The 26,010-nt window shown below is 34.4% G+C and overlaps 1 protein-coding gene across 1 annotated transcript in view; it reads right to left on the bottom strand.

The window, feature by feature from the left end:
* Positions 1 to 16,964: 16,964 nt before the first annotated feature.
* Positions 16,965 to 26,010, bottom strand: part of LRCH2 (leucine rich repeats and calponin homology domain containing 2) — a 102,090-nt gene continuing 93,044 nt past the window's right edge. Inside the window, exon 21 of the mRNA XM_046672715.1 lies at positions 16,965 to 17,094. Coding sequence (XP_046528671.1) covers positions 16,975 to 17,094 — 120 coding nt within the window. The 3' untranslated portion in view covers positions 16,965 to 16,974. The remainder of the gene's footprint in view (positions 17,095 to 26,010) is intronic.

Genomic DNA, 26,010 nt, shown 5'->3' with positions numbered 1-26,010 from the left:
ATACATCAGAACTTTTCAAAGATCCCTATGGACATTTCATTCCCCAGATTTTTACGCTTTTTGGCCTGCTGCTTGTTTGCCCTGTTATTGCCACCTCAGGAAGTTATGATGTTAAACAGCTGCCTCTAATTTTTTGTAAAGAAAACTATCCTGAAGATGGGGTTTTCCTCACTGAGCAAGCCATGAAGCAGCCAAAATATCAGACCACTCCTGATAACGAGGACTTTCCAGGTAACTGCCAAAAAAGTCAGTGTCATTTCTCTGGGGATGAGGGTATTTGGGAACTCCAAACCGGTTCTTCCCCCTTCTATATCTGCTAGGCTGCAGTTATTCACAGGTACACATGGTTCTGAGGCTGTTCGTTTTCAAGGCTACCCCAGAGCTCAGGAGAGGAGGATGGGAACAGAGCAAGTCAAAACTTCATAATGTTCAGTTTTACTGAGATTTAGCCATTTTTCTTAAATATATGCTCCTTGGATTGTTGAAAGTCTCTGGTAAATTTTCAGAGTTGTGAAAAAGTTAATTTTGACAATTTTTGCTGGTGTTCTCATTTCCTTTATGAGAGAATGGGTTTTTAGAGGTCCTTACTCCATCAACGTGTAAATGCTTCTCCCATCATCCTCACATTCTGTGTGATTTTCCTTCTCATTCCATTTCCCCTTCTTATTTAGAATACTTTCTCTTTAATCTTTTAGTGGTTACCCTCAATATTTTCCCATGAATGTTTAAAGTCAAAAGTTAAACAATATATCACCTACTCCTGAAAAGACAAGCATCAAAGAACATTAACCCTGCTCATAACTTCCTCATAGGCATGTAAATATGGTCTGGTATTTTAATCATATATTTTATTTAGCCACTGTTTTTATCACATAATACTGTCAATGCTTCCTTTGATTTACCCATATATTTACCTCTACCCTTATTTGTCATTTGTTCTTGAATCTCAGATGATCTCAGGTCATTTTCCTTCTGCCAAAAGTGCTTCCCTTAAAATTTTCATTAATGTGACCCTATGGGTGGTAAACAATCTTAGTTGTTATGTGTCTAAAAGAATTATTTTGTCCTAGTTTTTTAAAAATGGTCTCATTGACTATACAATTCCAGTTTGATAAGATTTTCTATCAGATACTGAGGATATTATTCTACTATCTTATAGCTTTCATTGTTGTTTTATACAAATAAGCAATCAGCCAAATCACTTCGAAAAGATGCTTTGTAGCTCTTTTCACTCTAGGAGTTTTGTCTTTTGCTTTTCCTCTGATGTTCTATATTTTATCACAAGCTTTGCAAGTGTTGATCTCTTTTTATTTATTTGACTTGGGATTTTTGCGCTCTTTGTCTAAGAATTGTCCTTCTTTCATTTTGGAAAATTTCAGTTTTCATCTATTCAAATGCTTCCTCTCACCCATTTTCTTTCACCTCCCCTTTTATTTATGTATTTATTTATTTATATTTTTCTGTGAGGAAGATTGTCGCTCAGCTAACATCTTTCCACTTAATGTCAAAGTCAAGCAAGGCAAGTTTCTTTGTCCTCTTCTGTACATGGCACAACCCTTTGAAGTCCAAGCTTCCTGTCACATTCTTTTAGACTGCCAACTTTAAAACATTTCAGGTTTTATCTCCTGTCTGCAAGTCATATGCAATTGTCAAAACAGAAATTTTGTCAGAAATCCACAGGCTAGTTTGCATCTATGGATTCCTTATTATTAGCACAGCAATGTCTTCAGCAATATATTTACTTTAATCCAGCATTCTTACGTACTTCTAGGAAGTGGGTGGTTCTCATGTTACTGCTTTTATAATAACATAGGAAAATGATATCTTGAAGCACTGTTCTAAGCATTTAAATCTCACTGAAATATTTGGATTGCACTACTACCAATATCAAAGACAAAATTTTGATTGTACTATTTTGGCTTAACATATATTTTCTCAAAAATAATGGAAATGAATTAAGCTAAATAAAAGTAGCCCTTCATGGAACGTCTAAAATATGTGAAAACTGCAAGTACCCTAAAACACTTCAGAAGCACCTACTTACCATTATCTAGATGATTTTTAATCAACCTTATCTGTATATCAAGCATTCCTCCAAATTTCCATCATAAGCAGGAGCCTAGAAACATGCAGGTAAATAGACGGAAAGAAGTGAGTGAGAATTTCAAACTATTTTGGTCTAATTTGTCAGTTTGTCTGAGTTTGTTAAACACCTGGCAGAAACCTAGCTGGTCCAAAACAGGACTCATTACAAATATCATTGTTACCAAAACTGCATTTTCAAAGCAGTGTTTTCAAGAGCCTGGGTAACATACAGAGAGATTAGCAGGTAGCTTTCTGTGGCAGTTTATAGTCTGTTTTTATCGGTCTTACTAGATGGGTCAACCAGGGAAAAAGCCTTGTTCTTAACATAACTTTTTCTTGTATAAGTTATTTGTAAAGCTGCTCATCATTATTTTAGTTGAGATTGAGAAATGTGCCTAGGTCCTCCCTACTCAAAGTGTGTTCCATGGACCATCGGCATCAACCTCACATAAAAGCTTATTAGAAACACAAAATCTCAGGCTTCTCCCCAGCCCTAATGAATCAGAATCTGCATTTTAACAAGATTCCCAAGTAATTTGTATGCACACTAAATTTTGAGAAGCACTGGCCTAGATGATTTTGGGAGGTTCACAGCTGGTTGACAAACTACATTCATAGTGTTGGTTACTATTAGAGAATAAGGCCTCTACCAGAATACTACATTGATAAAATGCTAAACAACACAAGGCATAAAGACTTAGATGAATACATAAACAGTGTGCTTGCGAAATTCTGAGCATATAATCGCTAATATGCTAGACTGCAGAATCAACACTCAAAAATATTTGGAAAGCTCTCACAACTAACAAGATAAAATGTATGGAGAAAACTATAAAGGTTCAAAAACTAAGTTGTACAGATACAGCAGAAGAGAATCTGGCTCAACAGCAGTTCATATATAAAACACCTAAGCAAGACTTCCAAAGATCCTGTCAACGATGGAAAACTAGTACAATTACTAGCTTCTTCCCCAAAATTAATTCTAGAAAAACTATAGAGGGAACCATAGACTCCAAAAGCTATTTTTAAAAATCCTTGAAAACTCCTTGTGAAAACACAAACTGATGTATGTCAAGTGGGACAAGAGGCTGAAGTCTGGTGCAAAAGTTAGCTGGAGGCAGCAGTGAGAGGAATGTTTAGGAATAAAGAGGCTTATATTTTGGTTTTGCCCCTACTCTGCATGTCCTTGAGACAATCATTACACTACCGTAATGAGAGCAGGTGTATGTGACCACAGGGCTGTAACATCAGGGCAGTCAAATGAAACACGAATTATCAAAAAAGTCATGATCAAGTAGGACTTATCCCATCAATACAAGGTTGAGTCAACATCAGAAAATCTATTAATATAAATCGCTGTACATTAGACTAATGAATTAAATTACATTTGATGCAGAAAAATATTTGATAAGGTTCAACATTATTTATGATTATTTTTAAAAGTCTAGAAAACTAGGAAACTTGGTAAGTTCAAAAACTTACAGAAAAGATTATATACTTAATGGAATAACATTAACTATATTTCTATTAAGACCAAAACTATATTTCTATTAAGACAAAGTAGCCCAGTATCATCACAGTTTAACATAGTATTGCAGGCCTTCACTAATGTTATGAAGAAATGAGAGGTTTAAGGATTAGAAGGGAGACCTTAAAGCCATCATTATTTGAAAATGATATGATCATTTACATAGAAGAATCAGTAGAATCAGCAAATCATTAAAACTACGAAGAGTTAAGCAAGATTTCCAGATACAAAATCAACATTTTCCCGTGCCAGCAATAGCCAATTGAAAATATAATTTAAAAGGTACCATTCAAAATTGTGTCAAAATTATAAAATATCAGGGCATTAACTTAATCAGGAAGGCCCAAGACCTCTATGGAGAAAATAATAAATTCTAATAGAGGACACAGATGAGATGAATAGAGATACATTCCATGCTCTTGAATGGGACCATGTATTATAAATATATCAATTATTCCCAAATTAATGTTTAAATTCAATGTAATCTCAACTAAAATTCCAGTTGATTTTTTAAGAAAGTAAATAAATGTACTAAAAATGTACACAGTATAATAAAAGTCCATAAATTGCTATGTCAACCTTAAGAAACATGAAACGGCCATAATAACATTTTTTACATTTAAAGAAAAATTGTGATATTGTTGCAACAATCAAACAGACTTACAGAACAAAATAGAGCTCAGCGACAGACACATGTATATATGAGAATTTGGAATATCATAAAGGTGGCACCATAAATCACAGGAAAAATGATGGATTATTTAGTCGGTGGCGTTGAGAAAACATACTCTCTATATGAAGAAAAATAAATGACTCTTGTCATTGTGTTGCACTTAAAAAGTCTCTGCCTCTCAAGTTTGTCCCTGTAGTCAAAAGCAGGTCTGAGAATTCCATTTTGACCAATAATCCTTCTTTTTCTAAACTGTCCTTATAAACACACAATAATAGTAATAATATTTCCCCAATCACAACACATTTAAAAAGCATGTTAAGGGCCTGGCCCTGTGGCAGAGTGGTTAAGTTTGTGCACTCCGCTGCAGGCGGCCCAGTGTTTCTTCGTTGGTTCGAATCCTGGGCGCGGACATGGCACTGCTCATCAAACCACGCTGAGGCAGCGTCCCACATGCCACAACTAGAAGGACCCACAATGAAGAATATACAACTATGTACTGGGGGACTTTGGGGAGAAAAAGGAAAAACATAAAATCTTTAAATAAAAAAAAGCATGTTAAATGTAAGGCGTTTGAAACATAACTACAGCACAGAGTCGAGTAATACTTCTGCTCTGGCACAACTATTTTGCAATAAGCAAATCAACTCCCTTGGAATCTCACAACTTTTACTACAGCACCTGTAAACTCTACCACCAGCAGTTAATACTTTTGAATATAGTATCTATTGTCAATTGCTTGTAGAATGTACTATTTTAATGAAGAAGATGAGAAGAAAATACTTCTTTAATGGCTTACCAAGCTTCTAAGTAAAAACAAAATGTAAACACATGCTTGATCATATCTGCCTAATTACAACTTAATCTTGTTAAATGATAATCTGCGAAACAGGTCAAGAGAGGGGCTCATTCACATTTTTAATCAAATGACAAACATTATTAGCAATTACTTCTTCTCTACTTATCATTACTGTGATTACGTTTCCCTTGATCTCACTCAGTGATAGACACCAGTGCCCATTGGGGGATGGGAGCCATTTCTCCTGGCTTTATAGCCCCCCATGTTTTACAGATTCCAGAATTCTACCTACCAGGAAACTAATCATTCCACCAGTTACAGTTCATTTTATTAACTACTTTAAGTTTAAAGTTGGAACCCTTTATTAAAATTTTTAAAAATCCTGAGGAAGATCTGCTGTCACTAAGAATTATTTAAATCATTGGGAATTCCAATCTTTGGAAAATATTTTACTCTAAATTCTCAGGCATAATTTAGGTAAGATGGAATCAAAGTACAGTTCATCCTGTTTCTTAATGCTCTTTCTCTCCAAGATTACAACTGATCAATTTTCTAAATATCTCCTCAGACTTCAGTCCTCTCTCCCTCCTCTCCTTCTCTCTCCCTTCCCTCTTTTCTTTCCTCCTTCCCTTTCAAAAATGCTCTTTTAAAAACACAAATGGCCTCCTTCTATCACTTAACTATTTTCACACAATTGAGAAATTAATAACTACATTAAGAATTTCACAGAACCTAAGAAAAACTTGTGACATGTGAATATATAGATTGGAGCCATCTACGAACTACACTAAATGATCTAGTTACAGTTCCCAGGGTTTAAGATTTCTTCACAGCCTTTATTGTAATACTATCTTGAAATTGGAATAGGTAGGAATGACCCCATTTTTAAAATTTCTAAATAATATAGTTTTAGACAGTCTTGATATATCATTAATTGATTGAGCAAATACTAGGGAAATTTTTAAAACAGCATATGACAATGTATAAACGAGAGCTTAAACTAACGTAGGGAGGTGGCAAAAGGAGCCCTGTGACTCAAATCCTGCACCTGAATGATAAATCTGAATTTGCCAAACTCAGTGAGTTGGGAGGGTAAGTTTGGGGAGTCATTTCATTTAGTTATCTGGGGATAGTAATTAAATTGATTAACTCATAACTCAGATTTGTATTGAGCTGCTACTGGGTGCCAGGCACTGTGTTACCTGCTGAAGATATAGTAACGAACAAGATATATTAAGATCCCTCTCTAATGAATCTTACAATCTAATACGGAAGTATGATCAACATATAAACTGTCACATTAAGAGGTACTATGAAAGAAACAGGGTGTTACGTTATCAGAATAACAGGGGAGAACTCTCTGACAAGGAGACTTTGAAGTGGAATGATAAGAAGCCAGCCATGGGGGAACTGCATTTTAGGCAGCATACAAAGGCCCTGATACATTGGTGAGATCAGTGAACAGAAATGAGACTTACGAGGCTGGAGCATGGTGAGTTGTAAGAAGAGAGGCAGTAGAGTTGAAGTTGGGGAGGTAAGCCAAGGTTTACTGTAAGTGAGATGTTTTAAGTAGGGGGATGACATGATAATTTATGGCTTTAATAGGTCACCTGAGTTTGTCACGTGGAGTGTGGATTGCAGAAGCCAAGTGTAGAAACAAGGCCAGTTAGGAGTCTATTACAGCAGACCAGACAAGAGATGATGGTGGCTTGGTCTAAAATCCTGACAGTAGTGATGGAGAGAATGAGATAAAGTTGAGAGATATTCTGAAAATAACAAGTCTTGCTAATGATTTGAATATGAAAAATAAGGTTGAAAAATAAGGTTAAAATATCAAAGATGACTCCCTGTTTCCTGTCATGAGCAACTAAACAGATAATATTAACATTTACTTCTATGGGTATGAATGTGTTTGAGACCAGGGTGCAGAATCAATAGTTCTTTATCGGCCATTTTAGGATTGAGATGTCTGAGATGGAGTAATGTGATGTTAAGTAGGCCACTGGGTACAGAAATTTGAAAGTCTGAGGAAAGTATAGAGCTAAAGATAAAAATTATAAGTATATAGAATAGTGGTTCTCAACCCTGGCTGCAAATGGGAATAACCTGGGAAGCTTTTAAAAATACCAAAAACCAGGTTCCATCCCTAAAGTTTTTGATTTAATTGGTCTGGAATGAGCATTGTCATCTTTTCAAAAGTTCCCTAGGTGATACTATGTGCAGATAGGGCTGAGAAGCATTGACACAGATAGAAATGGATGAGCTCTCCAAAGGACAAAGTATAGACAAACGGGAGGCACAAGAATGAGAATTAAGGAGCAAAGGTTTTCAAACTTGAGATTCATGAGCCATCTACATCATAATCTTTTGGGGTACTGGTTAAAGATATAGATTCTTAGGCTTGATCCAGAGCTATTAAAACAGAACTTCTGAGACAGTAGCTCAAGAATCTGCATTTTAACAAGCTTTCACCGTGATATTAATGTACACTAAAGTTTGAGAACCACTCATTTAGAAGTAGGGTAGGAGTAGCCAGGAGGATAAGGAGGCAAACTGGGAGAATATAGTGTCATAAAGAGCTGAGAGAAGAAAATGTTTCAAGGAGTGACGGGTTAATTATGATGAAAGCTGCTGAGAGGTCAAAAGAGGTGAGAACAAAGAAATGACTATATCTGGCAACATGGAGATCATGATGATTTTGATTAGAGCCATCAAGGTCAGTGAAGAGATGAGGTTGTAAGCTAGAACAGGATGGGATGAAGAATGAGTGGGAGGGTGAGGAAGTGGAAATAGCACATATACTCTTCTAACAGATTTGAGTTTGTAGGCAAACAGAAAAACATGTCAATTGCTGGAAGTAGTGTAGGAATTTTGTGGTTATTTTCAAATGGGAAACACTAGTTTATGCTTTTACGTTGATGGTAATGATTGAGGAAGAGAGGAAGAAATCAAAGATGCAGGAATAATCATCAACCAAAAAAGGGAAGTATATAGGACTTTTTTTCCACAGAATATGTGGCCTTTTGATGAGAAAAACTGTAATAGTCCTAACCATCCAATAGGTGTAAGGGTAGTTAATTGATGGTTTCTATTTTCTCGATGTGGTGTAAAGCAAATTCATCAACTGAGAGGATGTGGGGATGAATTTGAAGAAAAGGTATAAATTAGTTCCAGTTGGCCCACTGAGACAGCATTCCAGCTCAAAACGCAAGTGTTCTGCAGGAACCATATTAAAGTTAGTATTTCGTTGCTAAGGAAGATAATCAGTACCTTCAGAGTTAAAGCCACCATCTCTTCTGCATACTGGGGGAAATCTGGCATTTCAATTGAGAAACTGTTAGAATTTTAAATAGATGATAGTTATTCATAAAGGAAAGTTTGGTACCTACCTACAAGTAATGCTGTGGCCAACCAATATCAGGTTTCCATCTGAATTAGTATATAATAATTTTCACAACAAAATATCTCTGGCCATCCACATGTTTAATATCCAAATGGAGGAAACCTATTTTGCATGAGGTGCTATGCTAGGCAATCTACACAATTCCCATTTCATCTACTAAATTCTATGTGGTACTATAGCCATATGACAGGTGAAGTCAGCACATACAAAATTCCATAGCTATTAAAGGAATTGGGAATTAAAGGGTCTGTTCTAAAAGGCCTGTGCTCTGTGTACAATACATGACAGAGATTATTGCATTTAAGGTTCAGTGACTGCAACACTGAATGAGCTCCAAAGCTTAGGGAAACAAGGATCTTGGTGCATTATGTACTCCTTATCTGGTAGGAGGCTCAGAGCTAAGTTTGGATAAAACTGTAGCAACTGTCTTGAATCTGGGTTTTACGCTATAATTGTTCCCCCAATACATTCATTACTTTGCTCTTGTTCTTTATCAACTGGATACATGAGCATTTTTTACTGACTACTTTTATTGAAAGCCATCATATTATTTTTAAGCATAGTTGAGATATAAATCAAACAGTAAGTAATAAACTCTTTAAGAGTTTGTTAAGAGTCATAGAAGGCAGAACTCTTGAACAAGGCACTCTATATGGATAATGCAATGATTGTGAGCTCCTTGAGGGTACAGATATCTGTCTTGTTCACCAGTGAATACCTGGCACCCACATCATGCTTGGCATGTAGTAGGTATTATTTCCTGAATCATTTACAACTCAAGTGTTGAGACATGCCATGGTGCCTAACATTTACTATCTCAAATTACTCATCGTATTTCTCAACACAAGAAAAATAATTAAAATGCAAATATGTATATAGGCTAATATCCTCTATAGGTATACAGAGAAAACAGATATACACATATTCCACACAGAAAATATAGTTTAAACTATAAAAATAAGCAAGTGAAGGATGCATAACAACTCCTTAGTAGAAACAAAGAATTTTATTTCCCACACGTGATGTGGTGGAATAACATCCTTTGATGTTGGACAGACTTAGAATCCTAGATTTTCCACCCATAAAATGAGTAAGCTTGGGTAGATTACTTAACCTCTGGACTAATTTTCCTCATTAGTAAAACTAGGATAATTACAGTACCTATCTCAGAACGCTATTGTGAGGATTACATGAGATAATGTTTGAAAACATACAGTACCAATGCTATGCAAATAAGAACTCAATAAATATTAGCTCTCATTATTTAGTAGTCCCACCTCATCCTTTTATCAACAAAATCTTATATTATCAAGTCTTGCTGAAAAACACTTGAGTCTAGGCCACAGAGCAAAACAAGATCATTTGTGGTACAGTCATGTGCCACATAATGACGTTTGGGTCAACGACGGACCGCATATACCACGGCGGGTCCATTAAGATCAGTACCCTATATCCTAGGTATGTAGTAGGCTATACTATCTAGGTTTGTCTAAGTACACTCTATGATGTTCGCACAATGATGAAATCGCCTAACTACTCATTTGTCAGACCGTATCCTCCTCATTAAGTGACACATGACTGTATTCCCTTCTTTCATTCCTGTGGATTAACCAGGCTAAAAGCACAAAAGCAACTTTAAAGAGACATCTTGGTTTATGAAAAGATCTAGGGAAAGAAAAACATTTCATTTGCATTTATCATCTGCAACTTTGCCACAGGAAGAAAGAGAAAACAATTTGGAAATAACTGACAAGTCAAATGAATAAAAGTTCAATTAAAGAATAGATCCATCCTGACATAGATCCTACCAATATGACTCTCAAATCATATCAAAAACACCTAGAAACAAGCATAGAAAATAGTGAAATTTCTACTAGTACTTTATCATTTGTTTACAAAAAATACTTTTGATTAACATTTCCATAGGCCCAAGATACCAGAGCTTCAGAGTTGTAGTAATGTTCTATCTATAATAGAACTACCCACAAACATCAAAGCATTACATTTAAACTAACATGAAATATTCTAAAACTTCACAGAGAAAGATGTCAAAGGTAATTACTTTATAAACAAATCATTTCAGAAAAATTAAAATTTTATGAAATACATTATATTTTATATATAGAACATTTTAAAAATCTGTGGAATGGATATACTAATTTTCTGCAAGCAAATATAATATACAATCATTCAAAATAAACAGGATTATTCTTCAAAGAAACATGACTGTTGGGACCAACTAGCAAAAAGGAATATTCAATGACAAATGTAGTACCGAGCAGTAAACTAACTTTATTTTCTTTTGAGGAAGATTAGCCCTGAGCTAACATCTGCTGCCAATCCTCCCCTTTTTGCTGAGGAAGACTGGCCCTGAGCTAACATCCGTGCCCATCTTCCTCTACTTCATATGTGGGACGCCTACCACAGCATGGCTTGCCAAGTGGTGCCATGTCTGCAGCCGGGATGGGAACTGGCGAACCCCAGGTTGCCGAAGCGGAACGTGTGAACTTAACCACTGCACCACTGGGCCAGCCCAAGAAGTAAACTTTAAAAGTCAGCTTGCAAAGATATAAGCATGAAGAATGATAAATTTCAACAGCAAAATTTAATATTATAACTGTAGATTAAATATTAAATATCTACATTAAATATCTATTTTAATGCAACAGCCAGAAACCAGCAACAGACTTACTTCGTAAAGCTCTGAAAAAAAAGACCATGTCTTAATCATTTCCATACCACTAGTGCCTACAATACCAATACCTGGTACATAGACTAAGTGCTTGAAAAAGGTTTTAAATTAACTAATTTATAATTATTTTCCAAAGTCTTAGTACAGTAAGTAAATGATCCAGGGGTACTTACAAGAAGACCAGTGCTCAACTATTTGTTCAAACCATAATTCTGGGCCTTAGCTTCCTAGTCTGAAGAATGAAAGAGTGGCAATACACAAATTCTAAAACCTTTTACAGCATTAAATTCTCTTGTGATTATACCTAGGAGCATATCATGAACTAAACCAGAAATTTTGGTGGTATAAAATAACAAATTATACCAATATTTTAAAATGTATATTTATACATTTATTTTCTTTCACTAATAAGCACGGTCACATCCAAGTAAGTATGATTTTATGATACAGCATGATACTAATTTCCACTGAGTTGTTAATCTTAAAGATTATGAATGAGACAACATAAGTAAAAATATGTAAAATGCATTATTTATAATTCAATTATAAAAAAGCATCTAGCTTGATGCTTCACATAATTCTCCTCTCCTTTTTTATATTTAATTATTAACCTTCCCATATTTTCATCACAGTAAATAAGTTACCCTGCCATGGAAGACATTTGGCTGCCCTTGCCATTTCAGGCTAACTTGGATTTTAACTTGTTTTTAAGCTAACAATTTACCCTGTGCTTTAGAAGGCATTAAAATAACTTAAATGTGTTAAATCAATACAATTTACAAAAAAAGAGGAATGAAATAAATACCTTTTCTCATTTGTTGCAGGGGGATAATCTGTACTTGAAAGTTTGAGCTCTGATAAAAAATCATAAATATTTAGAATTAAATATATACTTGCATATGGCACAAATTTTACATTTATCATGATAGCCTGAGAGAATGAGTGTGTTTTGAATTTAAAACCAAAGGGAGAATTGCTGCCTAGCAAGAGGAGAATGGACTGACATGGACATCATGAAAAAATTAATGTATTCCAAAGAGCATTCCAAAAGAGCAAAGTGTTATGCACTAATATTTGCTAATTTAGCAAATTAACTTGTTTGGATATAAATGACCATTTTATAATCAAATACCTTATTTTGTTTATTAATTTTTACTTTTTATTTTTTTGCTGAGGAAGATTTGCCCTGAGCTAACATCTGTTGCCAATCTTCCACTTTTCTTTTTTGCTGAAGAAGATTCACCCTGAGCTAACATCCATGCCAATTTTCCTCTATTTTGTATGTGGGTCACTGCCACAGCATGGTTGCCAATGAGTGGTGAAGGTCAGCTCCCAGGAACCAAACCCAGGCTGCTGAAGCAGCATGCACCAAACTTAACCACTGGGCAATGGGGCTGGCCCCTACATAACTTATTATTCATGTGACTAATTTCCTTTATCTTTAAAATTATATGGCCATCTGTGTTTAAAATAGTTTGTAAAAGAAAATAAAAACAGGAAACAGTATTAATCAGCATAAAGCACATCTTTTAAAACCACAAAAGAAAATCCAAAAGTCCATAATAAAGTCAGAATAGACACCTATTAAAAAATGTTAAGTATCTGTTGAAAAGACCTTGAAGCATCATTTAAAATACTGAACTACAATTGTACAGTAAAATGATATTAATATGAAGCTTGAATGACCATAAAGCCTTATTACTCAAGTTAGTCACTGGACCAGCATCACTTGGGAGCTTATTAGAAATGTGGAATCTCAAACCTCATCCTTAAACCACTGAATAAATTGGTATTTGGTTAATAAGATCCCCAAGTGATCCACATGCATATTAAAGTTTAAGAATCACTGCCTTAATGTATAATTTTAATTATTACTTCATAAATTATACAGTATTACTTTGTCTTCCTTTGCATTAGAAGTGACTGAGATATCTGAACAAAGTTTTAGAAAATTCAACTTGCTATCTGAAAAATCTATTTTTATTTATGTATTTACATATGTACATACTTAATGCATTTCTCATCTATTTAGGTAGGCACTTGATGCATATTAATGGATTACAGTAAAAATGAATTTATTTTCCTAATCCTAAATGGCAGGGTAATCAAAATTATGTATTTAAGAATCCAAGAAAATAGTATGCAATCATTTCTTTAAATTTTTTAAAAGATCACATTTTAAAAACTCCTTCTTTTTTACAAATTTTGGTAATTTTCAAATGATTCATCCAGCAACTTTCCATCCTAAATTACCATCACGTGTCACTTAATGCCAGGGACACGTTCTGAGAAACGCATCTGAGAAATGAGTGATTAGGCGATTTTGTCATTGTGCAAACATCACAGAGTGTACTTACACAAATCTAGATGGTATAGCCTACTAATGACCTAGGCTACTTGGTACTAATCTTACGGGACCACTGCGGTATATTCAGTCGATCGTTGACTGAAATGTGGTTACGCAGTGCATGACTGTACTGATGTCAAAATTCTCATTACTTCTAAACTCTGGCTTTCCAATGCAGTAGGACTCTCCTCTGCTAAAACAGCTGAAGCCTTGCATTACACACACACACACAAACACAAACACAAACACACACACACACACACACCATGTGGAAAATATAAGCTATTTAAATACCATAAGCATAAAGATTTTTTTTTCATGTTTTAAAATGTAGGAATAGAAAAGATTACACTTTAAGGAATAGAAGATATCTGCACATTTCCAAATTATGTGGATGTTTTTAAAAGTAGAATTACTTAAAAATTAAAGATTACATTTTTTATCAAATAGCTTAAGGATAATTCAATCATATACCTCACACTAAAATCTACAATAATTACAATTTGCCCTATCCTACTTTTTATTATATGTATATGTTTATCTGACATTTATGTTGTATATAAAGAGTCTATCTTATGACATTATTTGTCAAGATATCCTAGGAAATCATTGTTTTTTAAAGAAAACATTACCTATTGAAAATAGTATGATGAAGAACATCTGGACTCTTTAACAACTTACTTTGAAAATCCTCTTCAAGTTTATTTTCCCATACTAGAGAACATAGACATGAGCTATCTAATACCTCCACAAAATGAATGCTGTGATGTTGAGAGAAGAGGTAGAAAGGGAGAAAAGAAATTTCAGACTTTAATTTTTTCATTCAACTTTATCCACAGCTTGCATCGGTAATATACATTTAGTGTTCCATTTATTTTTAAATGCATCAGAAAATCAATCATGATAGATCTGCGACCAATACAAACATTTCTGAATTCTCAAAAAATTCAGTTAGAAAAGTCAATAAACTAGCATTCTGTAAAGATAATTATTAAACAAATGGAAATGCATTTTTACTCCTTATTTCAATGCTAACATATCCAACACATCACTTCTTTCTTGTGCCATACAGTAATAAAATTTAGCAGAAGTAGCTATCCACTGCATTTTTAAGGGCCTAATAAAATATTTTAGTTTGATTATTTAACCCTCTTCAAATGACAAATCAATTTAAATAATGATAATCATTCTTAATTCTATAACTGATGAAGTAAATATATAACCACCGTCAAAACAATTTAGAATAAATTTAACACTTATTTAAAAACTACTAAAAGAAATACATCAGAGCCTTGATAAATGTGTCCTTGGGGACTATGCTGTGAAATTATCTTAGAGGTGGTGTTGCCTTTGGCACTACAGTAAATAAACTGCCATGGTAGACCTCAGATAGACCCATCTTAAATGGAATTTTGCTTTGCAGTAAACAATGCTACAGTGAGGTTCTGGTGCATTTTCTCTTTAAAGTAATAATTAATTGACAAGTAAGTGAAATGCAATAAAGAAATGGCCTATAAATTCACTAATATTTGAATGATATGAAACAGGAAAATACTTATAAAATAATTAATATCTAGATTGATTAATAGGAGGAATCCTATAGCATGATAACTATGAAAGCAGTATTGAATGATTGCTGTAGCTTTTAATGGTCACTTCATTTGTAATACTGTCAAATTTCTACATTAAAAAGTAACAACTAAGGTATTTATTTGCCATTTCTTACCTTTATTACCCAAGTTTTCACTAGGGAGACTGCTTATGTCAATAAGGTGTTTCTTAGATCCAACTGAAAAATAACTAATTAGCTCAAACATTTAAAGTCATAAATTACTAATAATTTACTTTTTAAACCTTATAATCATACGAAGTTTTAACTCTTTAAAAGCTCCAATTTGACCCTTGGGGAATGTAAAGAACAGATCTGTATTCTAAAGTCAAAATTTAACTATATGGCTTCATGCCAACTGATCAAAAAAAGTAGTGTTGTTCCTAAACCAACCCTTACTATACAATTTGGCACACTAGTTTTTACCTTTTATATATACCCTTTGAAATACCCAGGCCAAAATTCTTAATAAGTTGCATCCATATTAAGAGGTAACAAGTGCAAATAATCACATATTTAAGATATGATACTTGCTTGGCTACTACAAAAGTAATTATACTAAAGTTCTTCTACAGGAAACTGAGTTATTCATTACAGTAATGTTTTTGAAAAATTCCTGCACTACTACCAACATAAATTTATCCACCTCTAAATTAAACAAGGACTTCATATGACATAGTATACTTATGAAAATATCTATAGAATGGTCTGTGTTTAATTCAACATCATGTTAATTGAGGATCATAAGATTTATAGGATCCACAAATGGCCATATTTCTAAATTTCTCAATTGCTGCTCTCTGAATCTGAATATAATTAAAGGCAGCACACTGACGTAATGTTCCTAAAAGTCAAGATAAACCCAAACTCTGGCAGTTTTATCAAAAATGTCCTTGATAATTAGTACTTTTCTAGTTCTCAAAAACCTTACTGCTTTGTGTAACATTTTTAATACAGAAATAAAATACTCTTCAAATAATACATTTTAAAAGATGATTAAGTTTTGGAAAATTAAATAGCATAAATTAAGCATATTAACATGTTTTTTCTGACAACATGAAATAACCAATTTAAGGAAAACTGCAATGGACTAAATAAAAAACCACAAATGTCACAATGTGAGGCACATTTAAGTCCTCGCATATTACTGAACTTACAAAATCTACTAAAATATTTTAAAGGTCCACTGATTCCATTAATACATAAAAAGAAACTGCAAAGATGCTTAAGACCATATAAGAGTCATCAATTACACAGGCACTTCACATGTAAACAATCTACAGTACAACTGAAAATATTTTGGCACCAATCTATAATACTAAAAGAATTTAATATAAAGCCAGAATTCTGTATTTTCTACTCATTTTTTCTAGAAAACTAAGACCAAAGATTGAGGAAACTGTGTATAAACTAGAATTAGAAGTGTATTAAATAACTCAAATATAGAATTGTTTTAAATTGGTAAAAAAATGATTACCTTATTCAGATGTTTACTAGTATGCTATGATATAAAAAATTAAACCTAATGTGATTATTAAATTGAAACCACATTTTAAATTTAGTATCAACTTGATTTTTGAAAAATAATCAAGGTCATCAACTGACTTAGTAAAAAGAGAATTTGAATTTATCAAAAACTCTGATTAAGTTAATCCAGTTTTACTTCAAAAAAAGTCTGGGTAATTCAAAATTCAATTTTGATGTTTTAACATAGTTTTTTTAAACCTAAGGCTTGATCTAATAAAATTATTTTTTATTAGACATTCTTATTCATGAATTTGAGATATTTGAAATCACTTCGAATAAATGAATCTATACACTTATGATTTTTAAATGTTATATCAAGCTGTAGAAAGCTGAGATGCCTTGGTTGTGGGTAATTCAAGAAGAGCCTGAACTGTGACACCAACTTTCACAAGACCTCTTTCTTCCAAAATATGATGAGGCAAACAGAGTCTTTCCTGAAAAACAAAACAAATGATATCTGAGCATTTGATTCTTAACAGTGCAGTAAAGCCTAAATAAGCCAGAACTGGATGTTTAAAACATTTTTTCCATAAAACTTCAAGTAAAAAAGTATACAATTCCAATTAAATTCTAATTCTAAAATCGCTGTTTATGGGATTATATTTTAACAGGCTGTGTTCTGATCTGAGGTTGAGCTGATGCACATAATAAGCAAACATTTTAAAGTGAGACAGTCATGCTATATATTCCCTAAGATCTCATGCTGGAGTAGAAAGAGCACTACATTTCCAGCTAGGAGATCTAAGGGCCACATAATATGAAGTACTATAGGTACTAAAATTCCCTGAGACTCAGTTTATTCATCCTGAAGGTGGGACTGGTAAGAAACAAACAGAACAGTCTGTATGTAGAAGTGTTTGTCAACTGTTCAGTCCTGTACAAAATTGGCCACTCTGGTTCTTTCTACCAGTTCTGAAGTTCCATGATCTCTGATATATTTAGCACTTGAGTACTTTTTTTGTCTTAAGGTTACTTCCCTCCAGCTTCTAGTGATGTTGTATTGCTTCTTAGCTCCAATAGTCTAGAATTTGATAAATAAAAACTGCCTCCTCTTCTTCACAACTCTATGAGAAAGAGGTTTAGACACAACTTTGCATTAGGTTTCATTAGCCTTCACTAATCCTCTTCTAACATCCTTAATGTTTCCAAGGGTTCTGTCTTAACCCTCTTCTCTTCTTATACTGTATCCTCTCCTGGGTATTCTCAAAGCCTTGTCACAATTGCAACGGTTAACTGCAGGTTTGTGTGCATATGCACATCAAATAAATTTGGTAGCTATTTTTGAAGAAACAACGCAGTCCACTGCTTCAGTTGGGACACCATTCACTCCAGGAAAATAAGCTAGTAATGGATAGAGTGGGAGACAGACCATTTAGAGGCCCCATCTAGTCAACAACTGTGTTTTAGTTGGCTAGCACAGTGTTTTACAAATCTAGAAATACTATTCCTTTTTTTTAATCCAGTGTTTCTTGAAACACTGGAAGCCTTGGCAAGACTCAGCCCCTATCCTGGAATAGTAACAACTATAGCCTCCATCCTGATGACTTTCAAATATTTATTTTCTGCCAAGATCTCTCTATTGGGCTCCAGATACAAATGCCAACTTGATGCAGTCAAATGGATGTCCAACAGACATATTAAAATCATTGTATCCACAACAGAACTACTTTCTCACTAAATTAACTTTTCCTTCTTTCTGTATTCTATACCTCAGTGAGTAATACACTACTCAATCTCTCTCAACATAAACCTGTGAATCATAATAGTCTTCTCTTTCTTCCATAACCAATTCACCAAATACTACTGATAATAACCCATTTATCAAAAGAGTTCTCAAAAACAATCTTCCCATTTTCATTTTCACTGCAACATTTGTTGCCTCCCTAATACTTTGCTTATTGATTCAAATAACCATTGAGATACATATTAGAAAAGAAAGAATGGTTTCAAGGCAATGACCTCCAGCCCCCACCTTAGAAACTAGAAAAGGAAGAGCAAATTAAACCAATGGCAAGCAGAAACAAGAAAACAATGAAGATGAGAGAGGAAAACTATAAAATAAAAAAGGGAAAATAATAGAAGAAAAATTAATGAAACCAAACATTAGTTCATTGAGAAGATTTTAAAAATTCATAAACCTCTAGATAGGTTAATTAGGAAAAAAGAGAAAATACACAAATTATCAATTTCAGAAATAAGAGAAGTAACATCACAAGAGATTCTACAAATACTGAAATGATAAGGAAACATTATAAACAACTTTGTAAGTTTAACTAGATGAAATGAGCAAATTCTTTGAAAGACACAGTAGATCAAAGCTCATGCAAGAAGAAACAGAAAACAAGAATAGCCCTATACCTATTTAAGAAATTGAAATTGTATTACTTCTCAGACTTTTGCCCAAGATCTAGTGTAGAAATTGAAATTATATTAAAAACCGTCCCATAAAGAAAACCACTGTCCCAGATGGGTTCACTGAATTTGACTATTTAAAAAAGAAAAAATATCAGTTCTGCACAAAATGTTCAAGAAAAGTGAAGAGCAAAGAATACTTCCTAACATGTTTCATGGGGTCAGCATTACCTTAACACCAAAAACAGGCAGAGACATTAAAAGAAAACTAAACACCAATATCCCCATGAAAAGATGGAAAAGGTCTACACAAAATTTTAGCAACTTCAATCCAACAACATAAAAACAACAACAACAAAATCCATCATGGCCAACTGGGGTCTATCCTAGCAATCCAGGTTTTATTTAACATCTTAAAGTCAACCAATGCAATTCACAATATTGTGAAAGAAAACAACTTTATCATCTCAGTAGATGTAGCAAAAGCATCTGGCAAAATTCAACATCCATCCCTGAGAGGAACTCTCAGCAAACTAGGAATAGAAAAGAATTTCCTCAACCTCATACAGGTCATCTATGAAAAATCAACGGCTAATACTTGCAAATCATATATCTCATAAGGGACTTGTATCTGGAATATATAAAGAACTCTTACAACTCAATAATGAAAAGCTGAATAATCCAATTAACAAATGGGAACAGGATTTCAAAAGACACCTCTCCAAAGAATATATACAAATACTTAGTAAGCACACTAAAAGATGCCCAACATCTTTAGCCAGTAGGGAAATGCAAATAAAAACCAACAATGAGATACTACATTCACATCCACTAGAATGGCTAGAATCAAAATAGTAGACAATAACCATTGTTGGTGAGGATGTGGAGAAATTGGAACCTTCATACACTGCCAGTGGGGATGTATATTGCAAAATAATTTGGCAGTTCCTCAAAGAGATAAACATAGAGTTACCATGTAACCTAGCAATTACACTCGTAGGTATATAACGAAGAGAACTGAAGTAACCGTTCAAGGAAAAACTTGTTCATACCAGCATTATTCATGATAAACAATGAGTGGAAAAGGCCAAATGTCCATCAACTGATGACTGGTAAACAAAATGTGGTATATACATACAGTGGAATATTATTCAGCCATAAAAAAATGAAGTGCTGCTTTATGATATACTATGAATGAACCTTGGAAACATTATGCTCTGTGAAAGCAGCCAGACACAAAAGACCCCATACAGTATAATTTAATTTATATGTAATGTTCAGAATAGGCAAATCCATAGAGACAGAACAGGAAGGGACTGTTAATAGGTAAGAGGTTTCTTTCTGGAGTGATAAAAATATTCTAAACTTACATTATTGTGATTGTTGTTCAACTCTGTGACTATACTAAAACCATTCAATTATATGCTTTAAATCAGTAAATTTTATGGTATGTTAAATATATCTCAATACTAATGCTTAAAAAAAAATCAATGCATGTTCCCAATCCCAGGCCTAAGACAAGAGACCTTCAATCTGCACCTTTCAACATATAAAAAATTAACTAAAATTTGTTATAGACATAAATGTAAAACCTAAGATTATAAACCTTCTAGAAATAAACATAAGAAAAATATTTGTGACCTTGAGTTATGTAAAGACTTCTTTGGTTTGACATTAAAAACACAATAAATTTTAAAAGATAATACAGGGCTGGCCCATTGGCACAGCAGTTAAGTTCACACGTTCCGCTTCTCGGCGGCCCAGGGTTCGCCGGTTCGGATCCTGGGTGTGGACATGGCACTGCTTGGCAAAAGCCATACTGTGGTAGGCATCCCATGTATAAAGTAGAGGAAGATGGGCATGCATGTTAGCTCAAGGCCAGTCTTCCTCAGCAAAAAGAGGAGGATTGGCAGTAGTTAGCTCAGGGCTAATCTTCCTCAAAAAAAATTTTTTTTTAATTAAAAAAATAAAAGATAATAAACTTTAGCTCAAAAACTTGAAAGCTTCTGCTTTTTCAAAAATGCTGTAATGAGAATGAAAAGACAAGCCAAAGACTGAAACACAGTATTTGTAAATCACATATCTGATAAAGGAATTTATCTATAATTTATAGAGAAATCTCACACTCAATGCAAAGGAAAAAACCCAACTCAAAAATAGAAGAGATTAGAATACACACTTCATAAAAGTCATATAAAAGGTAAATAAGCCACTGAAGAGATAATCGACATCATTAGTCTTCAGGGAAATGCAAATTAAAATATTAGAAGGTGACATTAGTATCATGGCAGAGTGAGTTATTCTCTTTGTCTTTCCCCTCTAACTTAAAACTAAATGGACACCCATTAAACAACAAAGGATTTCTTACACAACACAACAGAATGCCTTAGAGATCCATGCAGCTATACATCTGAAGGTGGGTGGATTGAATCCCTGGGAAGCCATGGAACTGAGAGAACCCTTCCCTCTCCCTGGTGGCAGTGATCCAGGTTGCTAATCCTCACACAGGAGCCAGTGTGACCGTGAATGGAGATAGGGGGAGCCCAACTATACACAGATGGTATCAGAGTAGTAGCCTGGCCTGTAGGAGGGCCCACCTACTAAGATGGTCTAGCCCATGTGAATGCTCCCCAACAAGTAGCAGCAGTTTAGCCTGCACAAATGCACCCTGCCCACCTAGCACAGGAGCTCACCCAGACCCACCGACTGAGCAAGTATCTGGCCTGCATGAAGAACTTCCACCCACCGAGTGCATCAGTCTGGCTATGACCTGGCCACAGAGCACAGCGGCCCTGCCTGCATGAGTGCACCCTGCTGAGTGGCTGTTACCAGCCCACACAAACACAGAGTGGCCTGACAGGCACAACAACCAGCAAATGGGACAGAAACATAAAACACAGCCCCTGCCTCTCCCCAAGCAGTTGCAGGTAGAATCTGCAACCTGATACTACCACAGATGCACAAGCAGAGGATCAACTCATCAAACACCACGAAGAACTACAGTGACACTGCAGAACAGAAAGGAAATGACAAGTCTCCAGAAACCAAACCCGAAGTCAGAGAGCATTATCAACTGAATAACAGAGAATTCAAAATAGCTGTCCAAAAGAAACTCAACAAGTTACAAGAAGACACAGAAAGACAGTTCAATGAGCTCAGGAATAAAATTAGTGAGCAAAAGGAATACTTCATCACAGAGGTGGAAGCTTTAAAAGAAAACAAACAGAAATTCTGAGTATGAAGAACACAATTAATGAGATAAAAAAATAATATACAAAGCATAAAAAATAGAGCAGATCTTGTGGAAGAGAGAATTAGTAACTTAGAAGATAAAAAACAAGAAATGTTTCAGGCAGAAGAGGAGAGAGAACTAAGATTTTTTTAAAATGAAGAAATTCATCGAGAAATAGCCAACTCAATTAGGAAAAGTAACATAAGGATTATAGTTATTCCAGAGGGAAAAGATAGGAAAAAAAGAGCAGAGAGCTTGTTCTAAGAAACAATAGCTGAGCACTTCCCAAACTTGGGGAAGAAACTGGACTTACAAACACATGAAGCCACCAGAACTCCTAACCACATCAATGCAAAAAGATCTTCTCCAAAGCATATAATATTAAAACTGTCAAGTCAATCACAGAGATAAAATATTAAGGGCAGCAAGGCAGAAGAGAATAACCTACAAAGGGAACCCCTATCAGGCTTTCAGCAGATTTCTCAGCAGAAAACTTGCAGGCAAGGAAAGAACGGAATGATGCATTCAAAATACTGAAGGACAAAAACTATCAGCCAAGAATACTCCATACAGTGAAATTATCCTTCAGATATGATGAAGAAATAAAAGCTTTCCCAGATAAAAAACGCTGAGGAAGTGCATCGCCACCAGACCTGCCTTACAAGAAATGATGAAGGGAGGCCTCTCACATGAAAGAAAAAGGCAAAGGCTTACAAAGCTTTGAACAAGGAGATAAATAGCAGACAAAATCAGAAAATTCCAGCTCTATATCAAAATAGGTTAGTAAACACTTAAGTATAACATAAAGGTAAGGAAAGCATCAAAAGTAACTATAAACACTTTAGTCACAACTCACAATACAAAAAAGAATAATTTATGCCAACAATAACACAGAAGGGGAAGAGGAAAGAGATGGACCCTGCTTAGGCTAATGGAGACAAAAGGCTGTCAGAAAAATGGACCATCTCACCTATGAGATCTTTTACACAAACCGCATGGTAATCACTAAACAAAAAGTCAGAGCAGAGTCACAATTCATAAGTAAAGAGAAAAGTGACAAAATCACCAAAAGAAACAGCACACAAAAATATAAGGAAAAGGAAACAATGGAAATATAGAACAACTGGAAAACAAAAGATAAAATGGCAGTATTAAGCCCTCATGTATCAATAATCACTGTAAATGTAAATGGATTGAATTTACCAATAAACAGACACAGAGTGGCAGGATGGATTAAAAAACAAGACCTAACAACATGCTGCCTTCAGGAAACACATCTCAGCTCTAAATATAAACATAAGCTGAGAGCAAAGGCCTGGAAGATGATGACCTAACCAAATGGCAAACAAAAGAAGCAGGTTTAGCTATACATATATCACCCAAAGCAGACTTCAAGATAAAAAGGATAATGAGAGACAAAGAGTGGCAGTATATACTGACAAAAGGGACATTCCACCAAGAAGACTTAACACTTACAAATACATATGCAACTAACACAGGAACAGCAAAGTATATAAAGCAACTAGTAACAGATCTAAAGGGAGAAATTGACACCAACACATTAATACTAGAGGATCTCAAATCCCATTTACATCAATAGATAGATCACCCAGATGAAAAGTAAACAAGGAAACAGTGGAAACAGAGGCCTTAAGTGAAACACATGAACAGATGGATTTAATAGATATACATGAACATTCCATCACAAAACAGCAGAATACACATTATTCTCAAGTTCATGGAACATTCTCAAAGACAGATCATATAGGGAAACAAGGTAGGCCTCAATAAATGTAAGAAGAGTCAAATTATATCAAGCATCTTTTCCAACCACAATGCTATGAAACCAGAAGTCAACCACAAGAAAAAAGCTGGGAGAGTCACAAATATGTGGAGACTAAACAAAATGCTACTGAACAACCACTGGATCAATGAAGAAATGAAAGGAAAAATAAAAAAATACCTGAAGACAAATTAAAATGAAACACAAAATACCAACTTTTACGGGATGCAGGAAAAGCAGTACTAAGAGAGAAATTTATAGCACTACAGGCCTACCTCAAGAAACAATAAAAATCTCACAGAAGTAATCTTAATCTTAAGAATTAATCTTAAACACCTAACAGAAAGAGAAAAAGAACAAAGCCCAAAGTCAGCAGAAGGAGGGAAATAATAAAAATTAGAGCAGAAATAAATGAAATAGAGACTGAAAGAACAATAAAAAGGATCGATGAAACTAAGAGCTGGTTCTTTGAGACGGTAAAAATAATTGACAAACCCTGAGCCAGACTCACTAAGAAAAAAAGAGATAAGGCTCAAATGAATAACACTAAAAATGAAAGAGGAAAAATTACAATGGACACCACAGAAACATAAAGACTGTAAGAGAATACTACGAAAAACTGTATGCCAACAAATTGGATAATCTAGAAGAAACGGATAAATTCTTCAACACATGTAACCTCCCAAAACTGAATCAAGAAGAAATAGAGAATCTAAATAGACAAATACAAGTAAAGAGATTGAAACAGTAATCGAAAATCTCCTAAAACACAAAAGTCCAGGACCAGATGGCTTCTCTGGAGGATTCTACAAAATATTCAAAGAAGATTTAACACCCATCCTTCTCAAACTATTCCAAAAAATTGAAGACGACGGGACACTTCTTAACTCATTCTTCAAGGCAAACATCACCATGATATCAAAACCAGACAAGGACAACACAAAGAAAGAAAATTACAGGTCAATATCGCTGATGAACAAAGCTGCAAAAATCCTCAACAAAATAGCAGCAAACCAAATACACCAATACATTAAAAGGATCATACACCATGATCAACTGCAATTTATACCAGGGATGCAGGGATGGTTCACTATCTGCAAATCAATCAATGTAATACACCACATTAATAAAAGAGTAATAAAAATGACATGATCATCTCAATAGATGCAGAGAAAGCATTTGACAAGACCCAACATCCATTTATGATAAAAAGTCTCAATAAAATGGGTATAAAAGGAAAGTATCTCAATATAATAAAGGCCATATGCAACAAAGCCACAGCAAACATCATACTTAATGGTGAAAAACTGAAAGCCATCCTTCTGAAAACAGGAACAAGACAAGGGTGCCCACTCTCACCATTCTTACTCAACATAGTACTGGAGGTTTTGGCCGGAGCAATTAGGCAAGAAAAAGAAATAAAAGAGATCCAAATTGCAAAGGAAGAAGTAAAACTCTCACTGTTTGAAGGCAATGTGATTCTATTTATAGAAAACCCTAAAGAATCCACCAGAAAACGATTAGAAATAATAACTACAGCAAAGTTGCAGGGTACAAAAATCAACTTACAAAAATCAGTTGCATTTCTATAATAACGAACTAGCAGAAAGAGAAGTCAAGAATACAATCCCATTTACAATCAGAATAAAAAGAACAAAATATCTAGGAATAAATTTAACCAAGGAGGTGAAAGACCTATACATTGAAAACTATAAGACATTATTGAAAGAAATCAAAGAAGACAAAAAGAAATGGAAACATATTCTATTGGAAGAATAAACATAGTTAAAATGTCCATATTACCTAAAGCAATCTACAAATTTGATGCAATCCCAATCAAGAGTTCCAATGACATTCTTCATGGAAACAGAACAAAGAATCCTAAAATTCATATGGAAAAAAAAGACCCTGAATAGCCAAAGCAATCCTGGAAAAAAAGAACAAAGGTGGAGGCATCACAATCCCTGACTTCAAAATATACTA

This window comes from Equus quagga, chromosome 10 (genome assembly GCF_021613505.1).
Source record: "Equus quagga isolate Etosha38 chromosome 10, UCLA_HA_Equagga_1.0, whole genome shotgun sequence".
Lineage (NCBI taxonomy): Eukaryota > Metazoa > Chordata > Mammalia > Perissodactyla > Equidae > Equus > Equus quagga.
Note: the sequence above shows the minus strand (reverse complement) of the source record. Positions and strands in the feature narration are given on the sequence as shown.